Source organism: Cebidichthys violaceus, unplaced genomic scaffold (assembly GCF_023349555.1).
Source record: "Cebidichthys violaceus isolate CVI_PGR_0920_01 unplaced genomic scaffold, fCebVio1.0.p SCAF_20, whole genome shotgun sequence".
Lineage (NCBI taxonomy): Eukaryota > Metazoa > Chordata > Actinopteri > Perciformes > Stichaeidae > Cebidichthys > Cebidichthys violaceus.
The window spans coordinates 8,804,067-8,832,049 of NW_027176373.1; the positions used below are offsets into that span (position 1 = coordinate 8,804,067).

General features: G+C 40.8%; 4 protein-coding genes and 2 non-coding genes across 7 annotated transcripts; 1 reads left to right on the forward strand and 5 right to left on the reverse strand.

Moving 5' to 3' along the window:
* Positions 1 to 817: 817 nt before the first annotated feature.
* On the forward strand, positions 818 to 9,915 carry abhd11 (abhydrolase domain containing 11). Its single transcript, XM_068716081.1, has 6 exons — positions 818 to 1,056; positions 3,389 to 3,524; positions 3,896 to 4,069; positions 5,926 to 6,096; positions 6,325 to 6,506; positions 7,786 to 9,915. Exons 1-6 carry the CDS (start codon positions 923 to 925, stop codon positions 7,919 to 7,921), a joined length of 933 nt encoding a protein of 310 aa, XP_068572182.1. The 5' UTR covers positions 818 to 922; the 3' UTR covers positions 7,922 to 9,915.
* bicdl2l (bicaudal-D-related protein 2-like) lies at positions 9,848 to 14,561 on the reverse strand. The gene is made up of 6 exons (XM_068716079.1): positions 13,895 to 14,561; positions 13,115 to 13,234; positions 12,858 to 13,019; positions 12,289 to 12,371; positions 12,032 to 12,152; positions 9,848 to 10,923 (listed from the first exon to the last, which is right to left on the reverse strand). The coding sequence occupies exons 1-6, from the start codon at positions 14,417 to 14,419 to the stop codon at positions 10,570 to 10,572; spliced, it is 1,365 nt and encodes a 454-aa protein (XP_068572180.1). The 5' UTR covers positions 14,420 to 14,561; the 3' UTR covers positions 9,848 to 10,569.
* Positions 14,562 to 15,176: 615 nt separating this feature from the next.
* sumf2 (sulfatase modifying factor 2) lies at positions 15,177 to 19,097 on the reverse strand. Of its 2 annotated transcripts, none has more exons than XM_068716541.1 (9): positions 18,914 to 19,097; positions 18,680 to 18,824; positions 18,470 to 18,584; positions 18,113 to 18,157; positions 17,860 to 18,010; positions 17,612 to 17,667; positions 17,066 to 17,150; positions 16,712 to 16,853; positions 15,177 to 16,612 (listed from the first exon to the last, which is right to left on the reverse strand). In XM_068716541.1, the coding sequence occupies exons 1-9, from the start codon at positions 18,966 to 18,968 to the stop codon at positions 16,510 to 16,512; spliced, it is 897 nt and encodes a 298-aa protein (XP_068572642.1). In that variant the 5' UTR covers positions 18,969 to 19,097; the 3' UTR covers positions 15,177 to 16,509. The 2 variants fall into 2 exon arrangements, with proteins under 2 accessions (XP_068572642.1, XP_068572641.1); XM_068716540.1 differs by having other exon boundaries at positions 15,184 to 16,612; positions 18,680 to 18,827.
* Positions 19,098 to 20,061: 964 nt separating this feature from the next.
* cct6a (chaperonin containing TCP1, subunit 6A (zeta 1)) lies at positions 20,062 to 27,033 on the reverse strand. Its single transcript, XM_068716082.1, has 13 exons — positions 26,809 to 27,033; positions 26,061 to 26,124; positions 25,557 to 25,691; positions 24,903 to 25,076; positions 24,524 to 24,627; positions 24,139 to 24,409; positions 22,977 to 23,059; positions 22,342 to 22,438; positions 21,916 to 22,063; positions 21,430 to 21,563; positions 21,170 to 21,272; positions 20,545 to 20,617; positions 20,062 to 20,440 (listed from the first exon to the last, which is right to left on the reverse strand). The coding sequence occupies exons 1-13, from the start codon at positions 26,943 to 26,945 to the stop codon at positions 20,368 to 20,370; spliced, it is 1,596 nt and encodes a 531-aa protein (XP_068572183.1). The 5' UTR covers positions 26,946 to 27,033; the 3' UTR covers positions 20,062 to 20,367.
* On the reverse strand, positions 23,146 to 23,282 carry LOC137876865 (small nucleolar RNA SNORA22). Its single transcript, XR_011103478.1, has one exon. It is a non-coding gene; the product is annotated as a small nucleolar RNA SNORA22 (small nucleolar RNA).
* Positions 25,216 to 25,352, reverse strand: LOC137876866 (small nucleolar RNA SNORA22). The gene has a single exon (XR_011103479.1). It is a non-coding gene; the product is annotated as a small nucleolar RNA SNORA22 (small nucleolar RNA).
* Positions 27,034 to 27,983: the final 950 nt, after the last annotated feature.

A 27,983-nucleotide genomic window follows, 5' to 3' on the forward strand; every position in this document is an offset into this window, starting at 1 on the left:
ACTCTCCTGATGTACAGTGTAAACCCATATACAATGCAGCAGTAGGCCCCAACATAATATGGTGTTTTAGCCTTTTTCAAAATGAAAGAGCAGCTTGGTGAGGGAGACATTGACATCTACAGAGTTAGGTATCCGCTACAAGGCAATTAAAAGTTCTGGTCATTAACGGCCAGCTGTTCTCACAGCGTACAGCTCTATATTCAGTGCAGTAAGGAAATAATTGTGATGGGGAAGAGGTGTAGCCCACATCGTGCTGCTCTGTCGCCACCTAGTGGCCCAACAAAGAAATGTGTATATTTACTTCTTGGTGCTGCTTTTTCCTCCTCTTTTATTGTCCAAATGCAAAGTGCATGCATTTAAAAAAGACTAAAACCATATTGAACAAATCCGAGATTCAGATCCACGTCTAGGATCATTTTAAATTAACAAACTAATAAGGCTATGGAAATAAGAGGGTTTACACAGAGGCTACATTCATCTCAAGTCATGTCTCACCTCTTAACTGGAGGTTTATTTTTAATAAACAAAAACCTACAAGTAAAAAAACAACAACTATTATTTAACATTAAAAAGTTTGTCTTTGAATATATCAGCTTAGACGGGCAATTCATTTAAATGAGTACAAATTCATACCTTAGATTGAAGTCAGCTCGATACGGGTCAAACAAAAATATTCATACTAAATCGCAGCAGAAATATATAATGTGTTACGCTCATAATGCAGCCTGAGAGACTAAACTCAGGGAAAAACGCATCACACTACGTAACACGTGTGCGTTCTACGTCATGACGCAACCTCAGCTGTGCTCTTCTCGACCTCCCGGGCGCTCAGTGCATACTCTGTCAGAGTCCTGTCATTCTAGCCGTTTTTTTTAACGCACATGCGGTTTGTCGATCGCCGGGTAACGGAGCATATGCTGCTATGAGTGCTTTCTGTCGCCTGATCCACAGAGGACTGTTGAGGCTCCGACCGTCATGTCGTTTGTTCCCTGGACAGCAGGATGTGTGTGGAGGGGCTCCGGTGGCTCCCACGGTCCGGGCAGCCAGCTCATCCAGGTATCCCTGCTAGCTCCCCGGCTAACTGATGCCCTCTGCGGTGTGGTGTGATGCTGCTGGGTGGACATGGCAGCTCAATGTTCGTCTTTTAAAGCAGCGCGTTCAATTCATCACCGTGTCTTTGTATCTCTATTAGCTAATGTAACGGTTAACTTTAAACAGTTTAAACATAAATGACATTCAGACGGTTAGCACGATGGTTCACCAGCAGTTGAGCTATCATCAAAGAGGATGTTAGTTATGGATTCCATGTCTGTTGCTTTATTTTATTTGGTTATTATGCAGCTATATATAAACGATGATTGGTGTCATATTTTGTATATAGTACGCTATGCTACATATGTGCTAAGCTGCCAGTTTATTAGGTAAGCTTAGCTAAAATTAATGCTGTCTAATACAACACCCCGTTCAATAAATGCAATATTTATGAATGGTAGGTTTGTGTTGAAACTGGTTTTGAGAGGAATTGTTTACACTTACTGTCTGTGATATTGATTTTAAACAGAGAAGAGTGTCTACTATTTCAGACACACTATTAGAAACACCTCTATGAAGGTGAGATGTATTGCAGGGCTGTTGTACTAGACTGCATGAGATTTAGCTAGGTGTAGTCATTGCAATGTAATATATCAGCAGAGGTGACAAGAGTACTACAATATTATACTACTCAGGTAAAAGTACTGTTACTTTAAAGACATTTTACTCAAGCAAAAATACTTGTGGAAAATGTACTAAAGTAGGTATAAAATGTGATATAAAACTACTAAATTAAGGAGTAGGCTACAAACTAGATTAAATATCGACTTGTACACAAGTTAGACAATATCAGCAACAAGTCCTATTTAGTCCAAACAGACGGGCACTCTGCAGTCAGTCCATACAACTGATTAATTATACATAATATGGATATTATAAATAAACAACTGCCTTCTTCAGTGTAGCCTCACAAGAATTAATCAGAAAAGAGAGAAAACTCAGACAATGAAACAAAAATGATCGACAATAATCAAAACGAGCTATGGACAAAACAGCACTTGAATCTTCTTTCAACAGTAGAACAAAACATCACCAAAGCAGACAACACGTCCACACTTGCTGCAGCCACAAACACACATATTACAGCTAAGCAGAGACTGCACAGTTTTAACACACCACACATGCACACTCCACTACATCGTTGCTGCAACAAAGTAGTTGTTGGCGTTCTGCTCTGCAGTGTGTTGATGTACTCACTTGTCTGAACGACAGACCTGAAGCACTTCACAATCTGGTTCAACTTCTCTACTCGTTCTTTCACTCAAACATAATACAACCAGTGCACTCGGCCTCTCTTGTCCCACTGCAGTGCTCAAACTAAAACGTTTAAGCATCAGGGTTTAACAGTTTTAATAAACAGCACAAAGTCCTCACACACCTCACTGAAGTTAAAACCTCGTGCACTGACTGTTCAGGTCACAAACATTGCATGTGTGGCACTTTGTGCTCACCAGGTGGCGCATTAAATCAGTCATTAATCAGGATAGATGAAACTATGCTGAGGTACAATAATGCTAACTATAACCACACCCTATATGTGATCCTTCATTTAACTGGGCTTGAATTGGCCCAGACCCATGAATGCAAACATTCATAACGTATCATTTCTGCAGGGTCACCCCTTTGGGTGTACCCTTTAACACAGTACAACATATCACAAACCACAGGGCCCTTAAAGTTATTATTGAGTTTATCGCTGAAGTTATTATTGATTTATCAGTTCATTGAACGACTGAATAATAATCTTTTAAGTAATTTATCCCCCCAAAAATGGGCCAATGTCGACTCAAATGTAAATATTTTCATGTTTTCTCTGTTCAGTATCATTTTAATTTAACAAATGAGTAATTTCAGGCTCTGAGACTCTGTCAAGTGCATTTTCCATTATTTTGTCACATTTTATAGACTGAGGACGAAGGATCCAAAAAAGTCACAACCCTTATAGAGTTGAGTCAACACCATTTCAACTTTTAAAAACAATGTATTTCTACATGTGTGTTTACTTAATGTTGAACCAGCAAAATAGATACCTCACATATCATTGAACAATGCTGCCACTGCCTTCCTCTCTTTGAATAATATCCCTTGATATCCTGTTTGAAACTGTCAAATTAGGAGAGCAAGGTGCTCTGCAAATTCTTTGTCACTGTGAGTTTAAGCAATCAAGTCAGCATTTCACCTCCCTGACAGTTTCATCAGTTGTGTACCTTATATGCAACTGTAGTTTTGACATAGTTCTCACCACAGACATTACCAGATTCTACCTGATTTTTCCAACCGTTTTTCTTTCCCTCAGCCCAGTCAACTTGACCTATGATGTCTTCGATGGGAAGGGTGACAGCACTCCCCTGGTGTTTCTTCATGGCCTTTTTGGCAGCAAATCTAACTTCCACTCAATAGCGAAGTCCTTGGTGCAGCGCACAGGCCGAAAGGTAATGCAGTGATGAAGACATCACACCTGTCTGTGTTGTTACACCAAAAACAATTCACCTTTATGTGTTTGAGTTTGTTCTCAGCAGCCTGACAATAGCACTCTTACAAAAGGCATGGGAATGCACAACAACCAGTCATTTGATACAACTCCTCACCAGTCTGTACAGTTGTAATAAATACTGAGAGAGAATCTGCTCTTTGGCTTGCTTGAGGAAACTCATCACCTTATGTGCACAATACAGCCTTTGTTTGTGCTGCCACTTTCAAAGCCAAAAGAAACAATCCAGCTGACATAAAGTGTTCTTGTTTCCACTCTGTTGGCTCTTTTCCCCCCCATTCCAAGTGTCCTAACTGTCCTTTGTCCAGTTAGGTGCTGACTGTAGATGCCCGTAACCACGGCAACAGCCCTCACAGCTCGGAGCTGACCTACGAAGCGATGACCGATGACTTGAAACACCTCCTCGCCCAGCTGCACATCGAGAAGTGTGTCCTCGTCGGCCACAGCATGGGCGGGAAAACGGCCATGACGACCGCCCTGACTCAGGTTAGCAGCCAAAGAGAAATGTCACCATGACTTAATGATGACACTGCAGTCGCTGGATGTCACCTGATCCTTCTCACTGTACATTCCTGTCCTCTCTGAACCTAATAATCCTCCTCTGGTCTGCATGCCACAACTTGCTGTCCTGATTGGTTTTCCCCCAATTACAGTACCTTGCAAAAGTATTGACCCCCCCCTTGGCGTTTTTCTTTTTTTGTTGCCTGGAATTAAAATTGATTTTTTCGGGGTTTGTATCATTTGATTTACACAACATGCCTACCACTTTGAAGATGCAAAATATGTTTTATTGTGAAACAAACAAGAAATAAGACAAAAAAACAGAAAACTTGAGCGTGCATAACTATTCACCCCCCCAAAGTCAATACTTTGTAGAGCCACCTTTTGCAGCAATTACAGCTGCAAGTCTCTTGGGGTATGTATCTATAAGCTTGGCACATCTAGCCACTGGGAGTTTTGCCCATTCTTCAAGGCAAAACTGCTCCAGCTCCTTCAAGTTGGATGGGTTCCGCTGGTGTACAGCAATCTTTAAGTCATACCACAGATTCTCAATTGGATTGAGGTCTGGGCTTTGACTAGGCCATTCCAGGACATTTAAATGTTTCCCCTTAAACCACTCGAGTGTTGCTTTAGCAATATGCTTAGGGTCATTGTCCTGCTGGAAGGTGAACCTCCATCCCAGTCTCAAATCTCTGGAAGACTGAAACAGGTTTCCCTCAAGAATTTCCCTGTATTTAGCGTCATCCATCATTCCTTTAATTCTGACCAGTTTCCCAGTCCCTGCCGATGAAAAACATCCCCACAGCATGATGCTGCCACCACCATGCTTCACTGTGGGGATGGTGTTTTCGGGGTGATGAGAGGTGTTGGGTTTGCGCCAGACATAGCGTTTTCCTTGATGGCCAAAAAGCTCAATTTTAGTCTCATCTGACCAGAGTACCTTCTTCCATATGTTTGGGGAGTCTCCCACATGCCTTTTGGCGAACACCAAACGTGTTTGCTTATTTTTTTCTTTAAGCAATGGCTTTTTTCTGGCCACTCTTCCGTAACGCCCAGCTCTGTGGAGTGTACGGCTTAAAGTGGTCCTATAGACAGAAACTCCAATCTTCGCTATGGAGCTTTGCAGCTCCTTCAGGGTTATCTTTGGTCTCTTTGTTGCCTCTCTGATTAATGCCCTCCTTGCCTGGTCCGTGTGAGTTTTGGTGGGCGGCCCTCTCTTGCCAGGTTTGTTGTGGTGCCATATTCTTTCCATTTTTTAATAATGGCTTTAATGGTGCAACGTGGGATGTTCAAAGTTTTGGATATTTTTTTATAACCCAACCCTGATCTGTACTTCTCCACAACTTTGTCCCTGACCTGTTTGGAGAGCTCCTTGGTCTTCATGGTGCCGCTTGCTTGGTGGTGCCCCTTGCTTAGTGGTGTTGTAGACTCTGGGGCCTTTCAGAACAGGTGTGTATATATATATATATATACTGAGATCATGTGACACTTAGATTGCACACAGGTGGACTTTATTTAACCAAATACGTGACTTCTGAAGGTAATTGGTTGCACCAGATCTTATTTAGAAGCTTAATAGCAAAGGGGGTGAATACATATGCACGCACCACTTTTCCGTTATTTATTTTTTAGAAGTTTTTGAAACAAGTTATTTTTTTCATTTCATTTCACCAATTTGGAGTATTTTGTGTATGTCCATTACATGAAATCCAAATAAAAATCAATTTTAATTCCAAGTTGTAAGGCAACAAAATAGGAAAAACACCAAGGGGGGTCAATACTTTTGCAAGGCACTGTACATCTCTCTACCTACCGGTTTGCCTATCTCTCTCTCTTTGCAGTCTGGTTTAGTGGAGAGGCTGGTGGTAGTGGACATCAGTCCAGCCCAGACCACCACACGCACCAACTTCCGCTATTACATCCAGGCCATGCAGGAGGTGAAGATCTCCAGCGACATCCCACGTTCCACCGCCAGGCGGATGGCTGAGGATCAGCTGCGCAGTTTAGTCAAGGTCAGTTTCTTCTAGTTTGTCTAGAACTTTATGAATAGTAAATATATATTTCTGCTCAGGTAGACACTACTCTATTATATCGATAATAGTTGTTTGCTGCTATATTAATGCTCTGAATGTTAAATACAGATCCTTTAATAGAAAAATCTGGATTGTAGCTGCTTTAAAGTCAAACTGTGAAACTAAAAAAGTATTTGTCTAATCATTGATTGTCCTTGCCTCCCTCAGGAACGCTCAGTGCGTCAGTTCCTGCTGACTAACCTGGTGGAGCTGAATGGCCACTATGCCTGGAGGGTCAACCTGGAGGCCATCTCTGCGCACCTTGAAGACATCATGAGCTTCCCCAGCTTCAACACAGTCTATGACGGACCTACATTGTTTTTGGGTGGAGCCAGTTCTGCTTATATCAGGTATAAAACCACAGACAGGTGGCTTATTTTTTTTATAGGAACAGATACATAAGCTTAGAATACTTAAATTGCCAATTAAATGTTTTTATATTTATATTTTTCCATCAATCACATCTTCTTTAGCCACAAACAGCACTAACAAACATCACATTATTTATTTATTTATATATTCATATATATAGTAGCGGATTTGGCAATTTGAAAATGCCAGTCAGAGTCTGACGAATAATAATAATGAAATAGAAAGACAATTGCTCAGTCAATACTCAGTAGCAATCAAATATATGTCACCAAACATCAGTACCGCAAAAACAAATAGACCACAACTCAATTCAGCTTCCAATAGTGTTATTCAACCCACCAGGCAAAGCAATGTGGATGTGTGAGCGTGCAAGAGCCTCCGAGTTCAGTCCACCCGGTAAAACACACAGAAACAAAAGAAAAAGACAACTCAAAACTCCGCTCCGGGTTTTCACGCGGATCCTCACAGACAAACCAATCGAGAGGTCAAATTAAAAATAAAAACAGCGTCTGTATTCGCAGTTGACAAACAGTGGTTATTCACTACAGGCTACCAGGTACTCACGGTCAGTCAGGTTTGCAGCGTTCACTCCGCCAAGATACCGGCGACTCCTGCAGAAAACTCCGATTAGGAAATTTATTTATTATTTTCTCCTCCTGACACGGAGTTGTCTACAAAGACGCGGACTGTACGATGAAAAACGATGCCGGTGGTGAAGCTGCCTCCTTCGTTGACTTCCACATGTTGGCGTCTCTGAGACACACTGATGGAGTTGTGATGAGGGTTGTTTCATACTACGCGGTTTGTTCGAGGGTTGTGATTGGATTGTTAGAAGATTGTGGGCGTTTACCGTTAAAAGCGTGAATGAACTCTTGACGGGTGATTTAATTCATCTTACATGTGATGATCACATAGATACACACATTTTAAAATGATGGCAATCCACAACAGGCGACCAAACTTGAAAGCATTCCCCCATAAATATAAACTGCATATGCAATAACAGAAAAGTAATAATGACAATAAATGTACAATTAAAATTTTAAAAATCACCAGAACCATGTCAACACCCCTGATGAAATGATTAGTTCACGCTTCATTTGAATTTATACTGCAGCAACTGAATGTGTGAACACACCCACTGTGTTTCATCGTTACCTGTTCATCTTCCTCTCTCTTATGCCCTCCCATCACCTCGTTTTGCTTGATATTCTAATGACTCCTCCCCGCCCCCTCGTGTCTCCACTCCTGATCCAGCTCCGACGATTACCCAGAAATCCAGAGGCTGTTCCCTAACGCTGACATCCAGTACATCCCGGATGCAAGCCACTGGATCCACGCAGATAAACCCTTAGATTTCATCAGCTCCATCAGCTCCTTTCTCCAGTCCTAGCTGCCTCCCGCCTACGCCTCAGGACTTTTATCAATGCTCAGCACTCCTGAGCGAGCCCTCACTGAAAATGACGGTTAGTATTCTGCAGCCTCAGCAAGAGCAAGTGGAGTCACTAATGATGCTAATATTTGCCAACACTGGACCAAACTTGCCCTTTACAGCAGCCAATCCTCCTCTTAACATTATTAGTGTAGTGTAGCGTAGCGTAGGTGAACATTTCTTTTGTTTTCTGCAGGTAGTGCTACTAGCTTGGCTGGTTTTTAGATGTGGTTTTATTGGTCGGTAGGGAGACAATATATAATTTAATGGGGCTGTTTAGGAGGTGATGTACTAATCCAAAGAAACTCTCATTTGCAGAGTGCTTTCTTTATGTTATGCCAGTAGGAAAAGTTTCATTAGGCCAAGTATATTCTGTGACGGCTGAGGTGGACCAGCAGTAAGACGGTTGGATTTGAAAGTGTTGACAGCACTGGAATGGAATGAATACTGTATATACGAGAAGCTGAGTTAAGATTATTCTAAGCAAAAGATGTTTCTTTGCCCGAGGGAGTTTGGTGTTGTGTCAGGAGATTTGAGCTCTGCAGAGAGACTGTAATGCAGACTTTACGTGTACAGATGGTTTGTTGTAGAGACTTATTTTGATGTTGATAAGTGTGATATATATATATTCGATATTTTGGCCTGGAACTATTTCTCAAGGTCCTCTCCTCCGTGTACCTGCTGCACGTCAGAGACGAGGATTTACAGGTCAATGACTCGAGGTGATCGAGAGCGCTGGTTATATTTTTATGGCAACATGATCTATAATCTATAAACATAATATATGAAAACCAATCTGAAACATTCAAATGCAGTATTGTCACAATCTGTTTCCTGAATATCTCAGGTTACAAGTGGATATGCTAATTATTAAACGATTATACTATTCTCCCGTCTGTCTGGCAATAAGCCGTAGTAACGTAGTTATGTCTTTGTATTTGTCCATGCAGTGTTTTGATTAAACATGTTTTATCGAGTTATTATCTATATCTCACTTATCTTTTTGATTAAAGACAAGGTGATATGGGTATCTCAAAAATATATGCTGCAGCAATGTATGTTGTTATCTAATCGTAACAGTGTTAATATTATTTCTGTTTCCTCTGTTTGGAGCAGGACAGTCCTGTAGTGAAACTGCCATCTGTATGAATAAGCAGGGTGTTGTAAATGTGTGCCTCTTCTGTCAAGAGCTCCTTTTTCCATTTCTGTAAGACTTGATAAGAAAAATGAAACAAAAAAAATGATTCTTCAATATTAACTAGCAGACTTCCAATTGGCAGCTGGGTTGCCAGTTCTGTGTGAATTTTCTCACAAGGAAGCTTAACGGATGAGGGCGTATCCCTTCATGGCGCTAGATGTTTACAACAATCTTGTGTTTTATGTTCGTTTGGGGTGAGTACAGAAGTCTAAAAGGCTTTAAACGGTTGGATTTTATGAGTTAAACTCTTAGTTTTTATAAAGCTCTAGTTAGTGGAGAAGCATCCCCCTGTGCTCCTCAGCCACAGGACAGATTTGTCTTGGTGCATGCACCATATGAATAGATTGTTGGGGTGTTGGGTGACGCTTTGAATGCAGGCCCTGCTTCAGCTTCTGTAGTGTTGCACTGCTATGAGTGTCTCTGTTTAAAGGGGGGGGGGGGGACTCTCTGTGTCAACAATATAGAAGATTGAATTTATTCAAGCCTACTGAAAAGCTGTTAGAAGACTGTAATCAACTGTTCAGGATTGTATATTGGTCCACTATGAGCATGCCTTTTCTCTCGTCATCAGGTGTAACTTTGCTGTGCTATATACGTCTCAGTTTGTTCAACATGTTGCCACAATGGTGGCACTTATTCTAGAATAGTGGCATATATACATTTTAAATATGACAAAGAAGCATATAGGAGTGGGTTGATTATATAATTGAAAATGTACAAACTGATATTACACAATAAAATGACAAATCTGCAACAACGTTTATGCTTTTTTCTTTTGAATCTTGAAAATGCAACAATAAAAACAAGTGCAGACAATGAAAGTTCTAAAGTGAAGTGTAAGGCATTCAACTGTCACAGTATTAAACCATTATATGGGTCATTTATGATCCCAGTTATATTTTATGAATAAATTACAACAGTCAAAGATCCAAAGCATGTTTTCCCAAGAATGTATGAAAGATCCCCTCCCACAAAGAGGTTCAATTACCTTGTTAAACTTCTTAAAATGACATCTATTCCTCCCTCATTGAATCTATGAATATGTAAATATTAACTTCAGAGATTTAACTGCTGGACTCAAGATGTCTTCCGAACTCAATGAAAAGTCCATTCTCAGTGTTTGTGCACTGGAGGCTTTGTGTTTCCACATCACACTTAATATAAGTTGCATACTGGACCACCATTGGTTACTATCTGTGATGTCACAAATCATTCATGTACGTACACGTGTTGGACTCAGATTTAAATAAGCACAGAGAAACTTTCCCCCTTCAGCAGATGAATGTGAAAACAGCCTTCTTGTGTCACAAGTGATGCACAAGTGATGATAAGTTAAACACATTTGTGACTGGAGGGGGACTTTAAATTGCCAGACATGAGTAATTGTACTCAGTGCAAAGTCGTCTCCGCTTCAATCGAGTGATATGACCTGGAAGTTGCCGCCATCCTTTCCCCCTGACTCCTGCGGCGCTGCACTCTGGCCTCCATCAGGAGCGTTCTTGGTCCTCCTCAGCTTGTCCCTCCAGTTGCGTTGGGGAGGAGGCGTGCTGGGAGTCGGAGCAGCCGAAGCTGCAGCTCTGGGGATGAAGATCTGGTTGGGGTTGGTTACGGGAGCGACAGGCTGTGACAACGGGAAGTTTGTTGGCCGCTGGAGGGGTGCTTTGTTGGTTCTCCTCAGGATGCCCAGACGGGAGGGCTTCCTCTGGGCCTGCTCTGCCTGCTGCTGAGTCTGCAGCTGCTGGTGGAGGATACGCTGAATGTCCTCCTGAATCAAAAGGGAAACAAACAGGCTGTCAGAGCACACATATACATAAAAAAGGATGAAATTGTCACAAATGAAAGGTTTAGTGTACAAATTGGTCATGAAGGTGCCTTTTTATGTCACATCACAGTCAACTAGTTCCCCCTTTAGCATTTAGTGAAATGTCTAATATTAGGTTGGCTCATATTATAATTCAAGTGTAGCCTTTAATTTTGTATCTCTTCATTCTAAAATAGTGGCTGTAATATTCATAATTTTCTATTTTCCATACATTTGTAAATTACTAATTCCACTTCTAGTGTGTGTTTTGGTGATTATTGGAAAAATAAATGTGATTCCACTGATGGTGGAAATAATGGTGAAACAAGTATCAAGTCAGTACTATAATTTAAGACAATAAAAAGTGAAACAAATGAAATTGTGTTCCACTGTCTGACCAAAAGACAGTTTAAAGGTACAAAGAGAGGAGGGTACAGAGTGCAACTTTACTAAAAAAATTCAAATTAAAATACACCAAAGACAAATATCAAGAGAAATGGAGCCAGTGATGGTTCGATCATATCCAGAGATGGAATTGACCAAAATAGAATGGAAAAAAAATAAATAATGGCAATCCTGACATTTTGGTATTTTAGCTCTAAATAGCAAACACTTACTGCAAAATATGCAATATGTTACACAAAAAAAAACGAAATCTTTTTTTTCTTTTATTAAAGCAGTTGAGGTAAAATCTGTTTGGATTTCGAGGTTACAGCTGAAGCACACGCTGCTGCTTCTGTCACCAGTAAACTCAACAAAATGCAAAGTAGTTTAAGTTTAACCCTGCAGGGAGCCAGACGCTCACCAGATGTGGGCCGAGGCCAACACACAACACTGGCAGGATATCAGCTGGCAGTAACGCCTGCAATGTGCTGAATATAATGTGTGTGGACTTCAATTGTTTATTGTATTGTGTGTGTTTTAAGGCTGAACACGGTCTGAGTCCTGAAAGTATCATGTTTACTTAAACTTCTGTATTTCATTTATATTTTAGTTATTTATTTGTCTTTCCCAGTTCAGTATATTCACTGTTTTTGTCTCTGTTAAACTTTAAACCTGTCTCAGGTTTTACCTTCCAGTTCTCGACCTCCAGCGACAGCTCCAGACGTTTCTGCACAGCCTCCAGCAGCTGGTTGTTCAGCAACATCATCTCTGTTTTACTCCGCAGTAGCTCGGTCTCCATCGCCTTCTTCCTGCACAGCGGAACAGAAAGAATGACACATTCCTCAAAATAGATTCATGACTCCTAGCTTCCTTTTTTTCCCTTCTTGAATCTTGATTCATTTGTTCTTTAGAGGAGGTGACTGCGTGCGTCATGTTTGTACTTACTTCTCTATGGCCTCATCTCTGTCCCGTAACGCCTGCTGCAGAATAGTGCTCTCATCTGCTCCTTCTCCTTTTCCAGATTTGAACTTTCGAACGAACAAGAAAGGGAGGCAGGTTATGTTTGGGCAGGACTCTTGTTATTCTGTCTCTAACCTCACTGACTTCACTTTGTATCTTTTTTTTTTTAAACAGTATTCTGATCTAATCCCACCGACAGTCACACGCCTCGTGACTTTCTCTACAGTAAAAACCAGAAAGACTCAGATCACTGATACCGTTGCTTGTAAACCTGTCAGGCCACATAGCTGGGCTATCTTGTTGATGGCATAAATTCCGTGCTGTGTTGCCAAAAATGCATTCATGGCTCTTTTTTTGTAAAGGTGAAAAAGTCTTGCCACTTCTTGTATCAAGTTAATATAGTCAGTTATAATTAGCTGCCACCTTTCCTTTAGTTCTACTTGTACATGCAAAGCAGACATTCTTCTGGGTAACACGCCCACAAAAATGTACTCAATCACATCAACCTCAGTTTAACGGGTAAGGAGCTTTATCTCAGTGGGTGTTGCCTTTACCTGTTTGGTGTGGCTGAATGCCAGTTCGCGGGCCACATTCTGCAGCTGGGCCAGGGAAGTGTCCAGTTGGTTTTCCCCATGAGATGTTTTAGGATCAAGGCTGGACCCCGACTCTGTAAGGGGGCGCAGCAGCCGCAGAATGGACAGAACCTCGTCTGTGACCTGGGGATAGAAAGGAACAGAAAGAAATTATAACAATCCTGCAGAGTTCTGCGGAGGTGATGTACACTTTGCCCTGATGGTGTGTGTATTCTTACCTGCTCTCTGTGCTGGCTCCATGCCGGTCCATCTCTGTTCTCCTGCAGTTTGTCCACCTGCGCCTTAAGCTTGATACTTCGTTTCCGAGACAGCGCCACCTCTCTGCGAACTTCTTTAAGCTGCAAACAACAATAAACATCACATCAGTACATTTTCACAAGTCAACACTTTTTTTTACACAATGTAAACAGAAACTGCTGATCTAGATTACTGAGTGAAACTGTAGACAAGAAATGCAGTTGTACAAGCTGAGGAGTCATTCAGCGCTTGCAAACATTGCAAATATGCACGAAAGAATGCATTTATTAAGACACTCAAAGACACGTGAAGATAATAGGGTTATGAAAGTCATTGACAAAGTATGAGGCACAAAACATTTCCCACCAACGCTGTTTCCATCATTACTCTCTTAACCACAAATCAAGTCGTGTCAGGTGTAAAATCATAAAAGTTCTTCACTGCAAAACTGAAGTTTATTGCTCTTTGACGTCAGAGCATCAAACTCATCTACACTCATCACACTACGTTATGTTGCAGTACAGGATTTCTTGGTGTTCTGGGAACAAATTTGCATCTTAAATTCTGTGCTTTTCTGTTTGGCATACCGATACTCCTGAGTGGCCGATGGGACTAACCCCTCCCTGAATAACAGGTTTTGTTGTTCGACAAGCTTGTTTGTTGCAGATTAGATTTAAATTCATGCACTGTAAAAGAAAAGTGTTTGTGGACACTGACAAATTCTCCCCCATTTCAAACACATACAAAGACCATCATCCTACCGTCTCTGAGACATGTCCCAGTGTACGACGTCTGCCGAGCATCTTGCCACTGTTGAGCAGGTCTGGTAATGTCCCGTTCATGCCGCTCCTCTGGAAGGGGCCCTCACCTTCACCGTCCAAAGGTACCGACTGTGAGGAATGGCCTGACCCCTCTGAGGCCAGCTCACCTGGTTGGTCTTTCTCCTCAGACGAGGAAATGCTTCTGTTGTCGTCAGCCAGCTCCACTCCTCGAAAGTCGTTTAAACTTATCTCAGTGATGAGGATTGGGCTGTTCAACAGATCAGCACAGTTGTCTTCGTCAGAGACCAAACCTTCCTGCTCCGAGTCGTCTTCAGGTTCGGTTTGGGAGACTTTCGGTTCTGGTTCTGTTGGCACAACTGTGGGTCGGCTGGATGACGATTTGCTCCTGAGCGAGGCCACCTGTCTGTCCTCCAATCTGTTCAGAGAGGAGTGGAGCTGTTCATTGGCGGTGAATCGAGGTCTCAGCCTCTCGTTGAGGACTGAGAAAGAATGAGCGTGTTCCATGATCCGCTTGGTTGAAAGTCGCAGGCAGAAGCAGAGTCAATCAAACCGTCTGCAGATACTGTCTGGTTATATATAACCACAGAAGAGCGAGGCAGAAAAATAAGGAGGGAAGGTGAAAACAGAATGTCCCCAAACTCGTTTTTCCTGACTTGCGTGCGTCTTCACAGAGACGCGACATGACATGATATGATGTCACTGCTGCCTGTGGCCTGCATTTTTTTCTTCCTCCTTCGCAGTTGCTATTCAAACATGTGACGTTCAAACATACCAGAGCTGCAGGGGAACAAAAGGAGGAGGACTGTTGATCCCTCGCGACGATCAGATTGTTCAGGCTTGATTCATGATACCTGATTTAAACTGCTCTTATAATCAAGCAACGTGCGGCACACAAAGCAAAGGGCTGGAGATGGAGACCAGAAAAAACAGATAAAGTTATCTACAGTCAGTGTCAGATGAAGCCATGTTTAATCTCTGTGTTGTAACTTCTAAGTCATTTTTTCCTTCGCCTAAGCCATCAATTTATTTTTAGGTTAAAATGCTTTGTGGGAAAACACCAGTTGTAGTCATTTCTTGCAGTTAAGAGAGGGGATTTTTGGTGACAAATCACCCACATACATGAGCAGAGTTTATGAGTCGGTAACACATAAACTTCTTTTATAACTGATTACTTGCCGATGTTTTTGTTGGTACAAGAGAAAGCTTCATGCAGGTGTGAGTTGATTTGAAGGTTACACCCAAAGAACAAAACTACACTACAATTATCAGTTATTTTAAATTCAATTAAAGAATTTATTTTCAAGTTTATGACCATGTTTCAGAGGGCCACATACTGTTCTGCCAGCTTTTCAGTCATGCCACGTTTTAAGTTGTCACGTTGTACATGAGTGACGTACTCTAGTTACACTTTGTACATTCTTTTCTAGGAAGTAGGTCACTGCTTAATAAGGTAGGTGGAATCTTCAGATTAAAACCATTTTCTCCTTTGTCATCTCCAATCATTTGCATTTTATTCTAAATAGGTGAAACTTAATTTAGTCTCATAACAGGTTGATTTATTATTCAACACGTGGAAATAATGTCACGTTGTTGACTAAACTTTGAGTCATGAGTTTGCAAGCATCCAGATTGTGCATGTAAACAATTAATTTATTATGCAGCAGGCTCACATCATGAGACTAATATAGGAGACTGCAAGAAATAGAAAAAAGTCCAATTTAAAATAGTTTTGCATAATTTGCTTCTTTTTTTTCTTCTTTTTTTTTAAACTACACGTTACATTTTTGTCTATTTAAAAATTGCAACAGTGTCCATGTTACAAGAACAAAACAGTCAGCTCTGATTTTCCCTTGTGTAAATATTTGGCAATACAAATTTGTACTAAAACCACTTTTCACTCCACTTGCATAATATCTATGATTGTGTGACCAGATCAAAAATACCTGATCACTTCTTGGCTTTTATACAGTTACTTGATACTCAAAACAAAACTGGAGTATAAATAAAAACTTCTTATCTCTGGTGTTTAACAGAATGAGTCCAAACGTCCACTCAGCGGGGTATTCATAATGAGAAAGTAAACAAAAAGACAAAGACGGGATTATACGAGGCGGTGACTAAACAGACGGACCGATTTACTCTCCAGTCACATAAGACGCTCAACAAAAGACAGATCCCAGCGTGTCAAAGGAAGACTGGCAATAACAGTGAAAGAGTGTCCTACTTACATTCAGTGGTTAATCAACAAGTCTCTTCAGTCATTCCTTTATAATGATATGGATATTCTTGTTCAGTGGTGTGAACTAAATTATGAAAAACATTTCATAATTTTTTAGTCTTTGCAAAAGTATTTATTTCTTGAATGTTAGGTATTAGTATGTTTGTGTTTATTCTTTTAATTCATAAAAAAGAAAAGGGTTCTCCACAGGAGAAATACAGTTTGTTTCCTCCTGTCACCATCATCATCATCCATTAAAATTCATGGTTAGTCATTGATACTTACTCTGTCCCTTGATTTTTTTTTCCATTATCTTTGTTTCGCTCCGAAGAACATTATTGTCCTTCTCTTAATTTTTAGGACTTCCTGTGAGTTGCTAAAGTTCAGTTTTGTCTTTTTTCTTCCCTTGTTTGTGTCCATCGCCGGCAGCACACCTGAATCCCAGGTTGTCAGAGGCAGAGTCAGGAGTGTTGCCCATCCTTTAGGACACAGAATCAGAACATCAGTCACTGTCGTACTGATGCTCTGGGGACTTAAGAGTCTGAAAGTGTAGCGTCTCTTACTTTTAAAGAACTCACCTGGTTGTGATTCGTGCTTTATGATTGGCTGAACCATCCGCGGTGTCGATCCAGGAGCCCCCGCGCAGCACGTACATTGGTTGTGCTGCTGGAAAGAGTGTGGACGTCCATTCCCATGTGTTTCCCATCATGTCATACAGTCCTGCATGAGGAATCAACATTGTTGTATATACTATTAGGAAGCACACCTATATAATATTACATGGCCTGGACTCTCTTCGGTTTGTACATTTTCTGGAAAAATGTATTTCTGTCTATTGCTTTCAACTAAAGTCATCTCTGTTTCAAACTAGCACTTTTAATCTTATATCATCTCATTAATGTTTTTTTCAACTTCAATACATGGACAGTTACCATAACTGTTCTGAGAAGGAAAGGCTGTGACAGGAGAGACCCCATGATATCCATCCTCTGCAGTGTCTCCATCCGGAAATGAACCCTAAAACATTACGAAGATTAAGTTATTGCAAGGCATGTGTGTTCACATTTCCATATGCTTTCACAAGAACATTTCTATGTGAAAGCGTGACAACATATCTATAATATCTGTTGGTATTCACTGATTTAAAGAGTAAAATAGTACCAAACACGATATTTTGGTGCAACGTCTTTTTCTAAATGTATCTAAGTTAATACAAATTAACATTTTGGTCAAGTCAATATGGTCTATTATAAAACAACCCCACATAATTATCTTTAGAAAGGTAGATCTTATGAAGTTTACTAAGTTCTGCACCCACATTTTTATATTTAGCTCAATATCTATCTGCAGAAATTAGCAGAAAACTTCCACATCACTGAAAAAGAAAAACATATCAGCGAATCCCTAGTCAAAGCTTCCTATGGGGACAATGAACTGTGCTAATGCTACTGCAACATGCATTAATGTTATAAGCTGACCTGCCACAGGTTGGTTCTGTTGCCCTGGAACTTGTTTCCCCACGGGTAATTCCGACCTGGAACACAAGAGGAAGGAGAGACTTAAGAGGACAGCAAAAAATTAAATATATAGTCTTTGACTAAGCGTTAATGTAAGTAAAAGCATGGTTCTAGCTGTGTTCAATAAATGTTAGTCATGTGTAGAAAAAGTATCATAATGATGGTACATACAGTATTTCTTCAATATATTCAGTGTGTAAACTGTGTACCTTGCAGCCCCCCACGCGCAGCCCACTCCCACTCCTCCTCAGTAGGCAGTCTCTTGTTCTTCCACCGGCAGAAGGCCTGAGCATCGTTCCAGCTCACCTGAACCACCGGGAAGCTCAGGCGCTCCCGAATGCCTGAACCGGGTCCTGCAGGCTAGACAGTAGAGGGTCAAAGGAGTGAAAGGCGGGCAATAAAGGCGTGCTAGGAGATGTACAAAAAACCATAGCAGAGATAGGGATTCACTCGTGACCTCACCTGTCTCCAAAACACTCGTTCTATGGGCAACCACCAAGGAGCTGACTGGATGGGAAATAAGAGCCACAAGTTATTCACCAGAGGACCTTACGAATGGTAATTGCGATCCATACATTTTGTAGATAGAGAATTTCAATAGTGTACTTACATTATGTGTCAGCCAAATGTTTATTGTAATGTTTATAGAGCACCAACTACTGACTATGTTTTCATTATCAACTGATCTACTTATCCTTTGAATAATATAGTAATTGTTTAGCCTTTAAAATGTTTTTAAAAACTGTCAGAATTCTCACAATGAAGTTAGTATTACAATTAGACTAACAATTAAAAATGATTAACTCAAAACCCCAGTACCTCAATTCTCTGTGTGACTTTGCTCTTCTGCTCTTCTGGCACAAAGTCTTGAAACACAAAGCTCCAACCAAACGTCTCAGCTTCAGTTTTGTACTTCTGCGCTCTCACAAAGTCTCTGTGGTGAATGAAGGCCAAGTGAATGGCTTTGTTACATCTTTTTTTATCATTTATTATCAAAAACACCCCAATATCAATGTCAAGTTTGATTACCTGAAATCGGCATTGGTGACAGGATATGTGTCTATTTCAAAGGGCTGCAGTTGAACCTCCTTGGTGGGAGCCTCTCCGTCTCTCCCATCAGCTGCACTGGTTCCCATTAACATATTTCCTCCCGGTATATTCAACATCTCACCTGCTGCTGTTTGTTGGGAGGAAACTTAACTCCATCATGTTGATATATTTCATGTTTTGTTATGTTTAGAATTTAAAAAGGTGATTTCTTACCCGCCACTGCCAGTAAAAACACCGCAGATATCAAGTAAACCGTGTTAACGTTCATTTTTGACGGGCTGGTTTTCGCTAACGTTAATTTGACAATAGCGGTATATTTAAATACAAGTTTAAGATTAAACTAGCTGAAAAAACTTCTCATACTTCGATTAATGGTTACATTTCTCTGTCGGAGACATTTCACCGTCGCAACGGAAATGTGTTCAACGATAAAAAGGTTCCGTGTAAAACAAAAATCCCGAATTATTTAAAACTCCAACACACCAGCGTTAATTTATTTTTTGCAGAAAAACAGAAACTTTTCATGTTATCAATAATAAGCTGCGGGTCAGTTGCGCAAAGAACTGAAACAAAGGGTTTTGTACCATCTGAGCTATTAAAGATTTACTACCACCATAGAAATAGTTCTACTACTAAGCGACTCATCGAGCCAGAAAAACACATCGCTCCCCTTTATAAATACATTTGTAGCTATGATTTATACATTAAACTACTGTATGTCCCAGTTTTAAAACGTGAAGAGTACTGCGATCTAAAAAAAAAAAAGGCTAAATATTTTTATTTTGTGTTTATACTAAAGCTTAACTTTAGACTCTTAAAATGCTAATTCATCATGCATAGATTTAGTTTCAGCAAATGCAATCACTTACGTTCTTACAGTTCAGTTGTGTGCAGGTGTAGCAGAAACGTTATCAAGTAGTAGATAATATAGGTTTATAATGTATTCTTGTGAGAAGCACTTTAATGTAACAGGTGGAGATGAAGCCAAGTTCAATTATCATATACAGTCGGACAGTTTAATCTCTAACAGTGCGTATTTAAGTGTACGTTTTGTGTAAAATATGTTTGAAGTAAATATAGCTTCTATTATAATAGTGTTAAAAGTAAAATATTTATTTTGAAATTAAGTAGCAGAAAATTGTGACGCTCAAGTCCAAGTACCAAAAACTATAAAAAGTTACACTCCACCTCTGTTTGTGTTACTGTTCCAACAGCTTAGTCTGGATGTAGTTTTTAATACAACACTTCCAAGCAAAAAAAATATATATATATATATTTTTGAGGTTGAGCACCCAGCTTCTGTCTCACAAATCAGCAAATATATTTTATGGATCCAATTACTATTCAAGAACAACCAAATCTTTCAAGAGCCAAGAAAATCTTTAATGGGTAGAAACAGAACTGAGGGGTAGAGGCCAGTGCTTTTAACAAAATCTCATAAATAAACCAATCAGAGGAGGGCATTGACAAATCCATGAAAAAACAAAAACTATGACTAGCATAACAATGGTTCTGACGGACGCTGTGATGGATGCCATGGGGTTTATAGCTGGTCGTCCATCAGACTGGGGTGCTTCAGACTTCCTGGAGCAGGTCCACTTTGACTGAACCATCAGGTAAACAACTGTCGCCATGAATATCAAAACAGCTGCTTCTTCAGTTCACCTTTAACCTTTGAGAGAAGACATTCCAGCGCGCATGATCTCATCCACTAACAAGATGTTGCTGGCGATGACCGTGCTGTAGAGGAATAAAAAGCCACATGAGAGATTAATGGAGACAATGCATAGGAGAATTTAAAATATTTAAAAGGTCTTAGACCATTTAGAAATGTGTATTCTCACCATGAATGGAGAAGCTGTTTCTTTACACTGTAATTATCCCAAACGCCTGCTTCTCCTGCCACCATGGGTTCCCCTGAAGAACAACGCAATTCAATTCAAAACAAGTTTGTGATAAAAGTGCAACCAAACTAGGTTTTGGAAAGAATCCAACACGGCTCAAACAGTAAAAATAAATAAAAATCAAAGAAAACAGCGAGACTCAAAATACAAAACGTACAGTCTCAGAGTGGAACAATTGATGAAGTGTTTGCCTCATTGATTATGCTTTCTGATACTACGGTGGCGGTGAATCCTCTTTTAAAAGCATGTTACTCTGCAGCTCTTCTGCTCTGTTTGTTCAGTCTTTTGCCAATTTATTGCCGTATGTACCACAGTGAGCATGTACTTGATGTTCAGTGTGTTAAAAAGGCTCAAATTTGCTACACTTTATTAGACAGTTTGATCTCAATTAAACTGTCGTTTAAAGAAACTTGAAAAGGAAAACACCTCAAAATTCGTTATGTTAATAGTCTTGTTATGGATTGCTGCTTTAGAAAATCAAAAACTGATATTGCAATGTATTGTGGAGGGCTTGAAATCTATTGCGTGGCACAATCTTCTAATAACGGTGTGTTGTGGTTCTAACCTGTGCTGAGGTCCACTCCCACCAGCTGACCACTTTCTTTGTACTCCGTCTGCAGCTTCAGCAAGGTCTCCATTTGGTCGTAGCCAGAGTTCTGGGCCAGAACCTACCCAGGAAGATGCATTATTAAAATCAACAGAGGTTGATACAGTATGAACGTTGACGAATAATAAATCCTGTTTACCATTTATTTTCTGTCTAATATAACTTTGGTAAGAGGACCATAGATATTATTGGTAGCATAATGCAGAAGCAACCTTTACCTTGGGGATGACGAGAAGAGCATCTGCAAAAGCTTGGACTCCCAGCTGGGCTCTGCCTTTCACATTGGGCTTGTGTTTCACCAGAGCGTCGGCCACAGCCACCTCGAACGCACCCGCGCCGGACACAACACATCCTGAAGAGACGAAGAGAAGACACTCAGAAAACACATGTCGAATTGCCTTTGTCCAAGAAGGCAAGAACAATGCATTTGAAAAAAAAAAAATTAAAAAAAATCACTGGGGAGTTTGTTCTGATCAGCTAATACATGTAGGAGAGACTGAAACGCTCCCAATGCAGAGGAAAAGACCAGAGTCACTGTAGCACAGACATGAAAGGCCAGGGAGAGCCATGTTAGCATCCCCGGGTGTTCGCTGTGCAAACGAGACCTATTGCAATTTACAGGAACACATAACTGACCACAATTTTCAGGTGTCAAATGACACAAACGCACAGAAAAAATTATGTTAGGTTCCATAGTGTCTTACCATCTTCTATGGCGTTCTTGACTGCCCGTAAACCATCTCTCACGGCATCTTTGATCTGTGTCAGGGTGTGTTTGTTGGGTCCCTTCACCAGCAGGGTAACTGAGCGAGGGTTCCCACACTTCTCGATGAACGTGAACTTCTCCTCTCCCTGCAAACATGGGCGGGGATTAACAACTCTGCTTCAATATCATAAGGACCTCATTTTCCCCACTTTATGCATCTAAGTGACTAATGTGAACTTATTTTGCGTATCTTTTGCTATTGTGTCATGTGACTCAATACATAACCGTCAATACCATCTGCAGCGTTCTCGCTCATACTGGACCCATTTTAAAAAACAGGGAAATAGTGTCAATGTTAAAAAAAAAATATATATACGGAAGTTACATAAAAAAAGAATACACACAGAAAAACACAAATACTCACCAGTGTGTGTTCAAAAATCAACCCAGCGTATCCCAAGCAATCAGGTGTGAGGTCATCAATTGAATTCATGGCAATACCACCGCAAGCGAGGGTGAGCCTGCCGAGGGAAAAACAAACTGTATGAATAACTCAGTTTATGATGCGATTTATGAAGGAAAAACATCACGCGTTTGTTCTGTGGACGTTTGTTAGTTAATCAGAGAAAAATGTTAAAATACATTTTAAATTGAGAGACTGAAACTAAACATTTAGTTTACACTTAGATTTCCACAATTAAGAAACATTTGCTAAATGGGGCCAGCAGGGTGAGATGTCACATCTCATAATATAGTTAACACAACCGACTGGCCTAACATTCCAGACCTCTACAATTTTGATTATCTCTCTGATAAAAACAAACAAGATATAGAAGCAAATGACGGATTGTACTGATGGTCCCACATCTGTGCTGCAGGGCACTCCCTTGTGGCTAAACAAAGTACGACTGTTAAAGAAGCAGGAGTGCTGTGGTGGGATCATGGATCGTAGATTTTAGTGTTACACAGGTGCTAGCCCCCCAAAACAGAGCAACTACACTCCATTGCACAGAAAAGGACACTTATATATGCAACAAGTAAAATATGTTTCTTTCTTACCTCTCCATATTCCTCCTCTTTGCCCGGCGCAGGGCTACAATGCCCTCCTTGGCTAGGGCATCCAGGGAGAATGGGTCAATACCCTACACAACAGAGAAAAACATTACATTTATCTTCATTTTTCAAGAAATAATTCACTGTGTATTTATGTCAGTCAAAGCAATATCAAGTTTATTCTGATCCGCTGAATACATGTAGGGGAGGAAGGAACTCTCCTAATGCAGAGGTACAGATCAGAGTTACTGTAGCACAGATACAAGACACCAGGGGGAGCTACGTTAGCATCCTTGGGTGTTCTCTGTGCACTTAAGATTGATTAGCCCTTTATTTTCACTGACGTGTTGCAAAACACAGAATACTAAGTGTCCATATAAAAATTCTACGTCTTGATTCATTTGTGAATTTTCCTGTAGCGTGGTGAACATTAGAGGTGTGGAAATTGCTTAAATCCAAGATGCATCGCAAAGCGGACGTGAACCATTTTTCATCGAGTCAGTGAAGGAACATAATCGGCAGACACCTGGGAGTCTACAAGCTTGTGGCTCTTGCTACCAATATTAGCTGCTGTGATTCAAACATCACTCCCTGTTGTGAGATTCCGTTACTTAAACCAAGTAAGAGCAGAAGAGCTGTGAGTAAGGAAACGCTGAGCCGCTATGTGAAGGAAGGATTTAAGTTTGGTTTTTGTAATGTATATGTAAACAGATACTGGTATTGTCAGTTCAGATTGATCTGTAGCAATATGCAGTAGTATAGAAACTTGAGGATGTGAGGCCAGTGAAGATTCACAACTCACTGCTGTTAAAGTCAAGCCGGTATTTCCCAGTTTCTGCTTGATACGATAACCTCAAATCATTGCTGTGACTTCTGAGCAGCACCATCTACACATTATGACGACGGACTAAACATATACCCATTATCTAAATTCTTCAGGGAACTCTGAAGTTTAGTCCTTTTAAAAAACAAACACTTCCAACACAATCAGATTATCTGCTCATATTCTGTTGTAATCCTTCACTGTTTTACAGGACTGGTCACCCCATATGATATTATTGAGCTTCATAATTGTTTAAAGCACATTTTGAAATTTAAGGAGACAATAAACAGCGCAAGTGCTGTGCAGTTAAAACACCAATACTGCATGAATCCTCTTCGAGCATACCTTCTGGTTAATGACGACGAAGCCCTTCTCCCCATTGGGACACACTTTGTTCTTGAAGCTGATGATCTTCTGCACGCGGTCTTCGATGAACTTCCTTTCCGCAGCCACAAGCTTCTCCCTCTCCTCGGCACTCTTGTAGAAGAAGCCAGAGTTGACTTCGGTCTTCTCATACTCCAAGGAGATGTTGCAAGTCAGCACGTAGGCATCCTCCACCCTCTTCTTCATGTCTGGGTGTCGGGCACCGTGGTCCAACACCAAACCTCTGATCAGCCTGAGAAAGATAGAAACCCAACACTCTTTAGATGTTTGGGACCCCGATATACTTCTGCACCACCATCAGTAAATGGATATGAGAGAGAGTCTTCAGATTCTTATTAAAACTCACTGTGTATCGCAGTCGGTCTTGTGCTTCATCTCCATAATTTCCACCATGTACAGGTCAATGGGCTCATTAGGTTTAGTGATGGCCAGCACAGCATCTACTACAGCCTGCAGACAAACGCATCAACACCAACCATTGGAAAAAATATATGACAGGAAATAATAATCAGTTGACAGTAAGTCGGGGGTCATATGACTAACTGAGTAAAGATATCACTTTGAGTTGTGGTAACTTATGGGGTACATTTGTCATTATTAGACAGCTTACAGCCAAAAGGGATAAACTAGTCAATAACGAAGAAAACAATATTTTTTTGGTGCTGTACGGTTAATTGCTGACCCTGCGTTCTTTGTACACTGAGCTCCATTCCCTCATGTCTCACCTCAGTGAGCAGGTCTGCCAGCTCTGCATAGACCTTGGTTCTGAGGGAGGTGCGTGCTACGTTGATGAGGGTCTCTCTGTCCATTTCCCGAGTCACCTTCAACTCCTCCAGAACAGCCAAGGCTTTCTCTTTCGCCGCCTCAAAGCCCTCAGCAATGATTCTGGGATGAAGACCCTGCAGCACGAAATCAAAAGGGAGTTATGGAAGGAAAACATATCCAGGCCTGTGACTGTAGAGCTTTAAAATGACATGCCTTCTTAATTTTTCCAAGAAATAATTCACTGTGTATTTATGTCAGTTTAAGCAATATTACGTTTATTCTGATCCGCTGAATACATGTAGGGGAGGAAGGAACTCTCCTAATGCAGAGGTACAGATCAGAGTTACTGTAGCACAGATACAAGAGACCAGGAGGAGCTACGTTAGCATCCTTGGGTGTTCTCTGTGCACAAAATCAAAGGGCATTATGGAAGGAAAACATATCCAGCTCCAAATACTGAACATTGAAATGCATTCTGAAGAGACTCATATACTCAAAATGTTTACTTTCTTGTTGGATAACCAGACAGGCCTGTCACTGTAGAGCTTTAAAATGACACAGCTTTTTCCTTAATTTTTCAAGAAATAATTCGTTGTGTATTTATGCCAGTTCACCTCCGACACGTAGAGGTCCGCCTGCTTCAGAAGTTCACCGATGATGAGGACATTCGATGTGGTTCCGTCTCCCGTTATGTCATCCTGTGCTGTGGCAACCTTCGCAATGAGGGATGCTGTCGGGTGCTGAATTTGCTGCGCGGTGAAAAATAGAAAGAAAGTCCTCAGGGTGCAACTAACGATCACTTTTGTGACTGATTATTGGCAACCACACTTTCACAGAGCCCTTGAGGTGACTGCAGATATCTTGGCAATTCAAGTCTGCTCAAATATAAGCATGCTCTACAAAAACTATTTATATTTGACACAAAAAAGAAATCCCTCAAATAATGAATGTTCTCCAATGAAGTACTTTGCTAAATTCATACAGACAAAAAATTGTGTTTTCAGTGTGCAAGTAAATGGAACCCACATAAATTTGGGGTGTGGTCGCTCCAGCTGTAAAGAAGGAAGCACAATAAAAGGACACCACAGAATAAGTCAGTTTACAGATCACTTCCTTACCATCTCGTGCAACAAGACGTTTCCATCTTTGGTCAGCTTTATGTCTCCTGCACCAGACACCAGCCTGCGGATCCAAATAGCGAGGGAAGCTTTAATGAGAGCTGGTTCGCTGCAACACACAGCCTTCTACTATACTGTTGGTCAACAGTTAAGTCAGGAAACGTTTTAATCCAGACATAACCACGTTTAGGGTTCGTTTACCAAGTTAACTGACAAAGATTCAGTAGCCGGTAGCTGGTGTTATCTGACTAAACTTTAGGAAACAGCGTTAATCCTCAATAATTAACGTTACCAGTGATCGAGTCATTCATTCGCTCATTACTAATTATAATAACATGCTAATTTAGTTACCGGTAAAGTTACGGTAACAGACACTTTATTTGTATTTTACCGTTATCGTAATCAGATAACGGATGATACAAACATGCTAACGTTAGCTCGGTGGCTGTCGAAACGCATCCTGGCGATGACTGCGCACGACAACGTGCGCTGGGGAACTCCGCCAGTGGAGGCCTAAACTGACCAAAATTGTGATTTAATACTTTGTGACGCAGGAGGACACATCTGTACACAAGGGTTGATTTCCGATTTCCAATTTCCAAAAGAAATCCATGATAAATGTGCAGAATAACCACAGTGATAACGTTACATGCGCAGACAGCCAAACGTTACCGGTGAATCGCAGCTAACGTTACTTAGCAGTGTTAGCTAAGCACGCATGCTGCACAAAGGGCTCCGGAGCACTCACATTTTCATGGTCCCCTTCGGTCCCAGGTTACTTTTCAGCACATCCTGAAGCCCACGGGCGGCACTGATGTTAACCGCCAGGGCGGCCTGGGCTCGGGCCACCTCTGCTTTAGGGTTCAGAGATTTTATGGCAGACATGGCGAAGCAGCTCAACCAGCGATGTAAAAGTAAAAAGTAACGCTGGTAGAGAGTCCGCACTGCTCGGGCTCAGACGCTCTCGAAAGGAGGGACGGTTTCTAGAAGGCTCCAACGCGTGTTCTCGTGATGCGTTTAAGTAACCAGTCCATGCTCGGACAATAGGCTTTTTAAGAAAGCTTTAAACTCACCGTTTACTTCTGAGAGCACAACATGAATCCTGATTACAAGTAATTGTGCAAAAGATCAGGATAAAACATCTAGATTGCAGTTCGTTTTCTTAATCACAATGACTGGTAGATAAAAGGCTAAATATTAAACCAAACTCCTGCAACTAATACCTACAAGTCGCTGTTTTTAAAAGTTATGGAAACGTGTGCCAATTTCTTAAAGCTTGTTTTTTTGTTTTTTATATTTTGGGGGATAATATTCTGCAAATCATATGTTTACAAATACATCCAAACTATAACTAATATTGCTAATGTAACAACTATTGTCACTCTTACGTTAAGCTATTCGCTTTCACTAGATCCTGGGGACATTACATTACAGTTATTTAGCAGACGCTTTTATCCAAAGCGACTTACAATAAGTGCATTCAACATTGGTAATCAAAAGAACTACTAGTCACCAGAAGTCATAAGTACATTTCCTTTTCCAAACAAGCATCTAAGAGCATGAAGCAGAGCATAACTCAGAGCCAAAGTACAGTGCAGAAACAAGAAAAACAGTTAGTGCTATAAGTAATACGAATACAATAAGTATTCAATAATAATTCAACAATAATTCAACAATAAGTGTGCGTAAAGGGACGCACATTACACTCAATTCCCCCCAATTTTTACAATGATCACTACTTCGTCGGAGCCGTGCATTGTTGAGGGTTATGAGATTTCCGACATACAATGGAGGTAGCATAAGTCACACCCTAGAGTCTAGGTAACTTTGCCTGGGTAAAAAAAAATGGATCACACCGCGTGCATGCTTCAAATACATTTTGTAAGTATTTCGTAAGTATGTACGAGGCGTGATCCAGTTTTT

What these genes read in the sequence shown, in the direction of transcription:
- abhd11 (XM_068716081.1), top strand. Translation starts at nt 923, where the DNA reads ATGAGTGCTTTCTGTCGCCTGATCCACAGAGGACTGTTGAGGCTCCGA. An exon ending in TGACGACCGCCCTGACTCAG is followed by an intron (nt 4,070 to 5,925) that starts GTTAGCAGCCAA and finishes CTCTCTTTGCAG; the next exon opens with TCTGGTTTAGTGGAGAGGCT. An exon ending in AGCTGCGCAGTTTAGTCAAG is followed by an intron (nt 6,097 to 6,324) that starts GTCAGTTTCTTC and finishes TGCCTCCCTCAG; the next exon opens with GAACGCTCAGTGCGTCAGTT.
- bicdl2l (XM_068716079.1), bottom strand. Translation starts at nt 14,419, where the DNA reads ATGGAACACGCTCATTCTTTCTCAGTCCTCAACGAGAGGCTGAGACCT. An exon ending in GGAGCCAGCACAGAGAGCAG is followed by an intron (nt 13,020 to 13,114) that starts GTAAGAATACAC and finishes TTCTATCCCCAG; the next exon opens with GTCACAGACGAGGTTCTGTC. An exon ending in TGGAGGTCGAGAACTGGAAG is followed by an intron (nt 10,924 to 12,031) that starts GTAAAACCTGAG and finishes CTTTTGATTCAG; the next exon opens with GAGGACATTCAGCGTATCCT.
- sumf2 (XM_068716540.1), bottom strand. Translation starts at nt 18,968, where the DNA reads ATGAACGTTAACACGGTTTACTTGATATCTGCGGTGTTTTTACTGGCA. An exon ending in GTCACCAATGCCGATTTCAG is followed by an intron (nt 18,585 to 18,679) that starts GTAATCAAACTT and finishes CATTCACCACAG; the next exon opens with AGACTTTGTGAGAGCGCAGA. An exon ending in AAGTCACACAGAGAATTGAG is followed by an intron (nt 18,158 to 18,469) that starts GTACTGGGGTTT and finishes TTTCCCATCCAG; the next exon opens with TCAGCTCCTTGGTGGTTGCC.
- cct6a (XM_068716082.1), bottom strand. Translation starts at nt 26,945, where the DNA reads ATGTCTGCCATAAAATCTCTGAACCCTAAAGCAGAGGTGGCCCGAGCC. An exon ending in AAGACCGACTGCGATACACA is followed by an intron (nt 24,410 to 24,523) that starts GTGAGTTTTAAT and finishes TATCTTTCTCAG; the next exon opens with GCTGATCAGAGGTTTGGTGT. An exon ending in CTCTTCTCGTCATCCCCAAG is followed by an intron (nt 21,273 to 21,429) that starts GTAAAGGTTGCT and finishes CTTCCTGGGTAG; the next exon opens with GTTCTGGCCCAGAACTCTGG.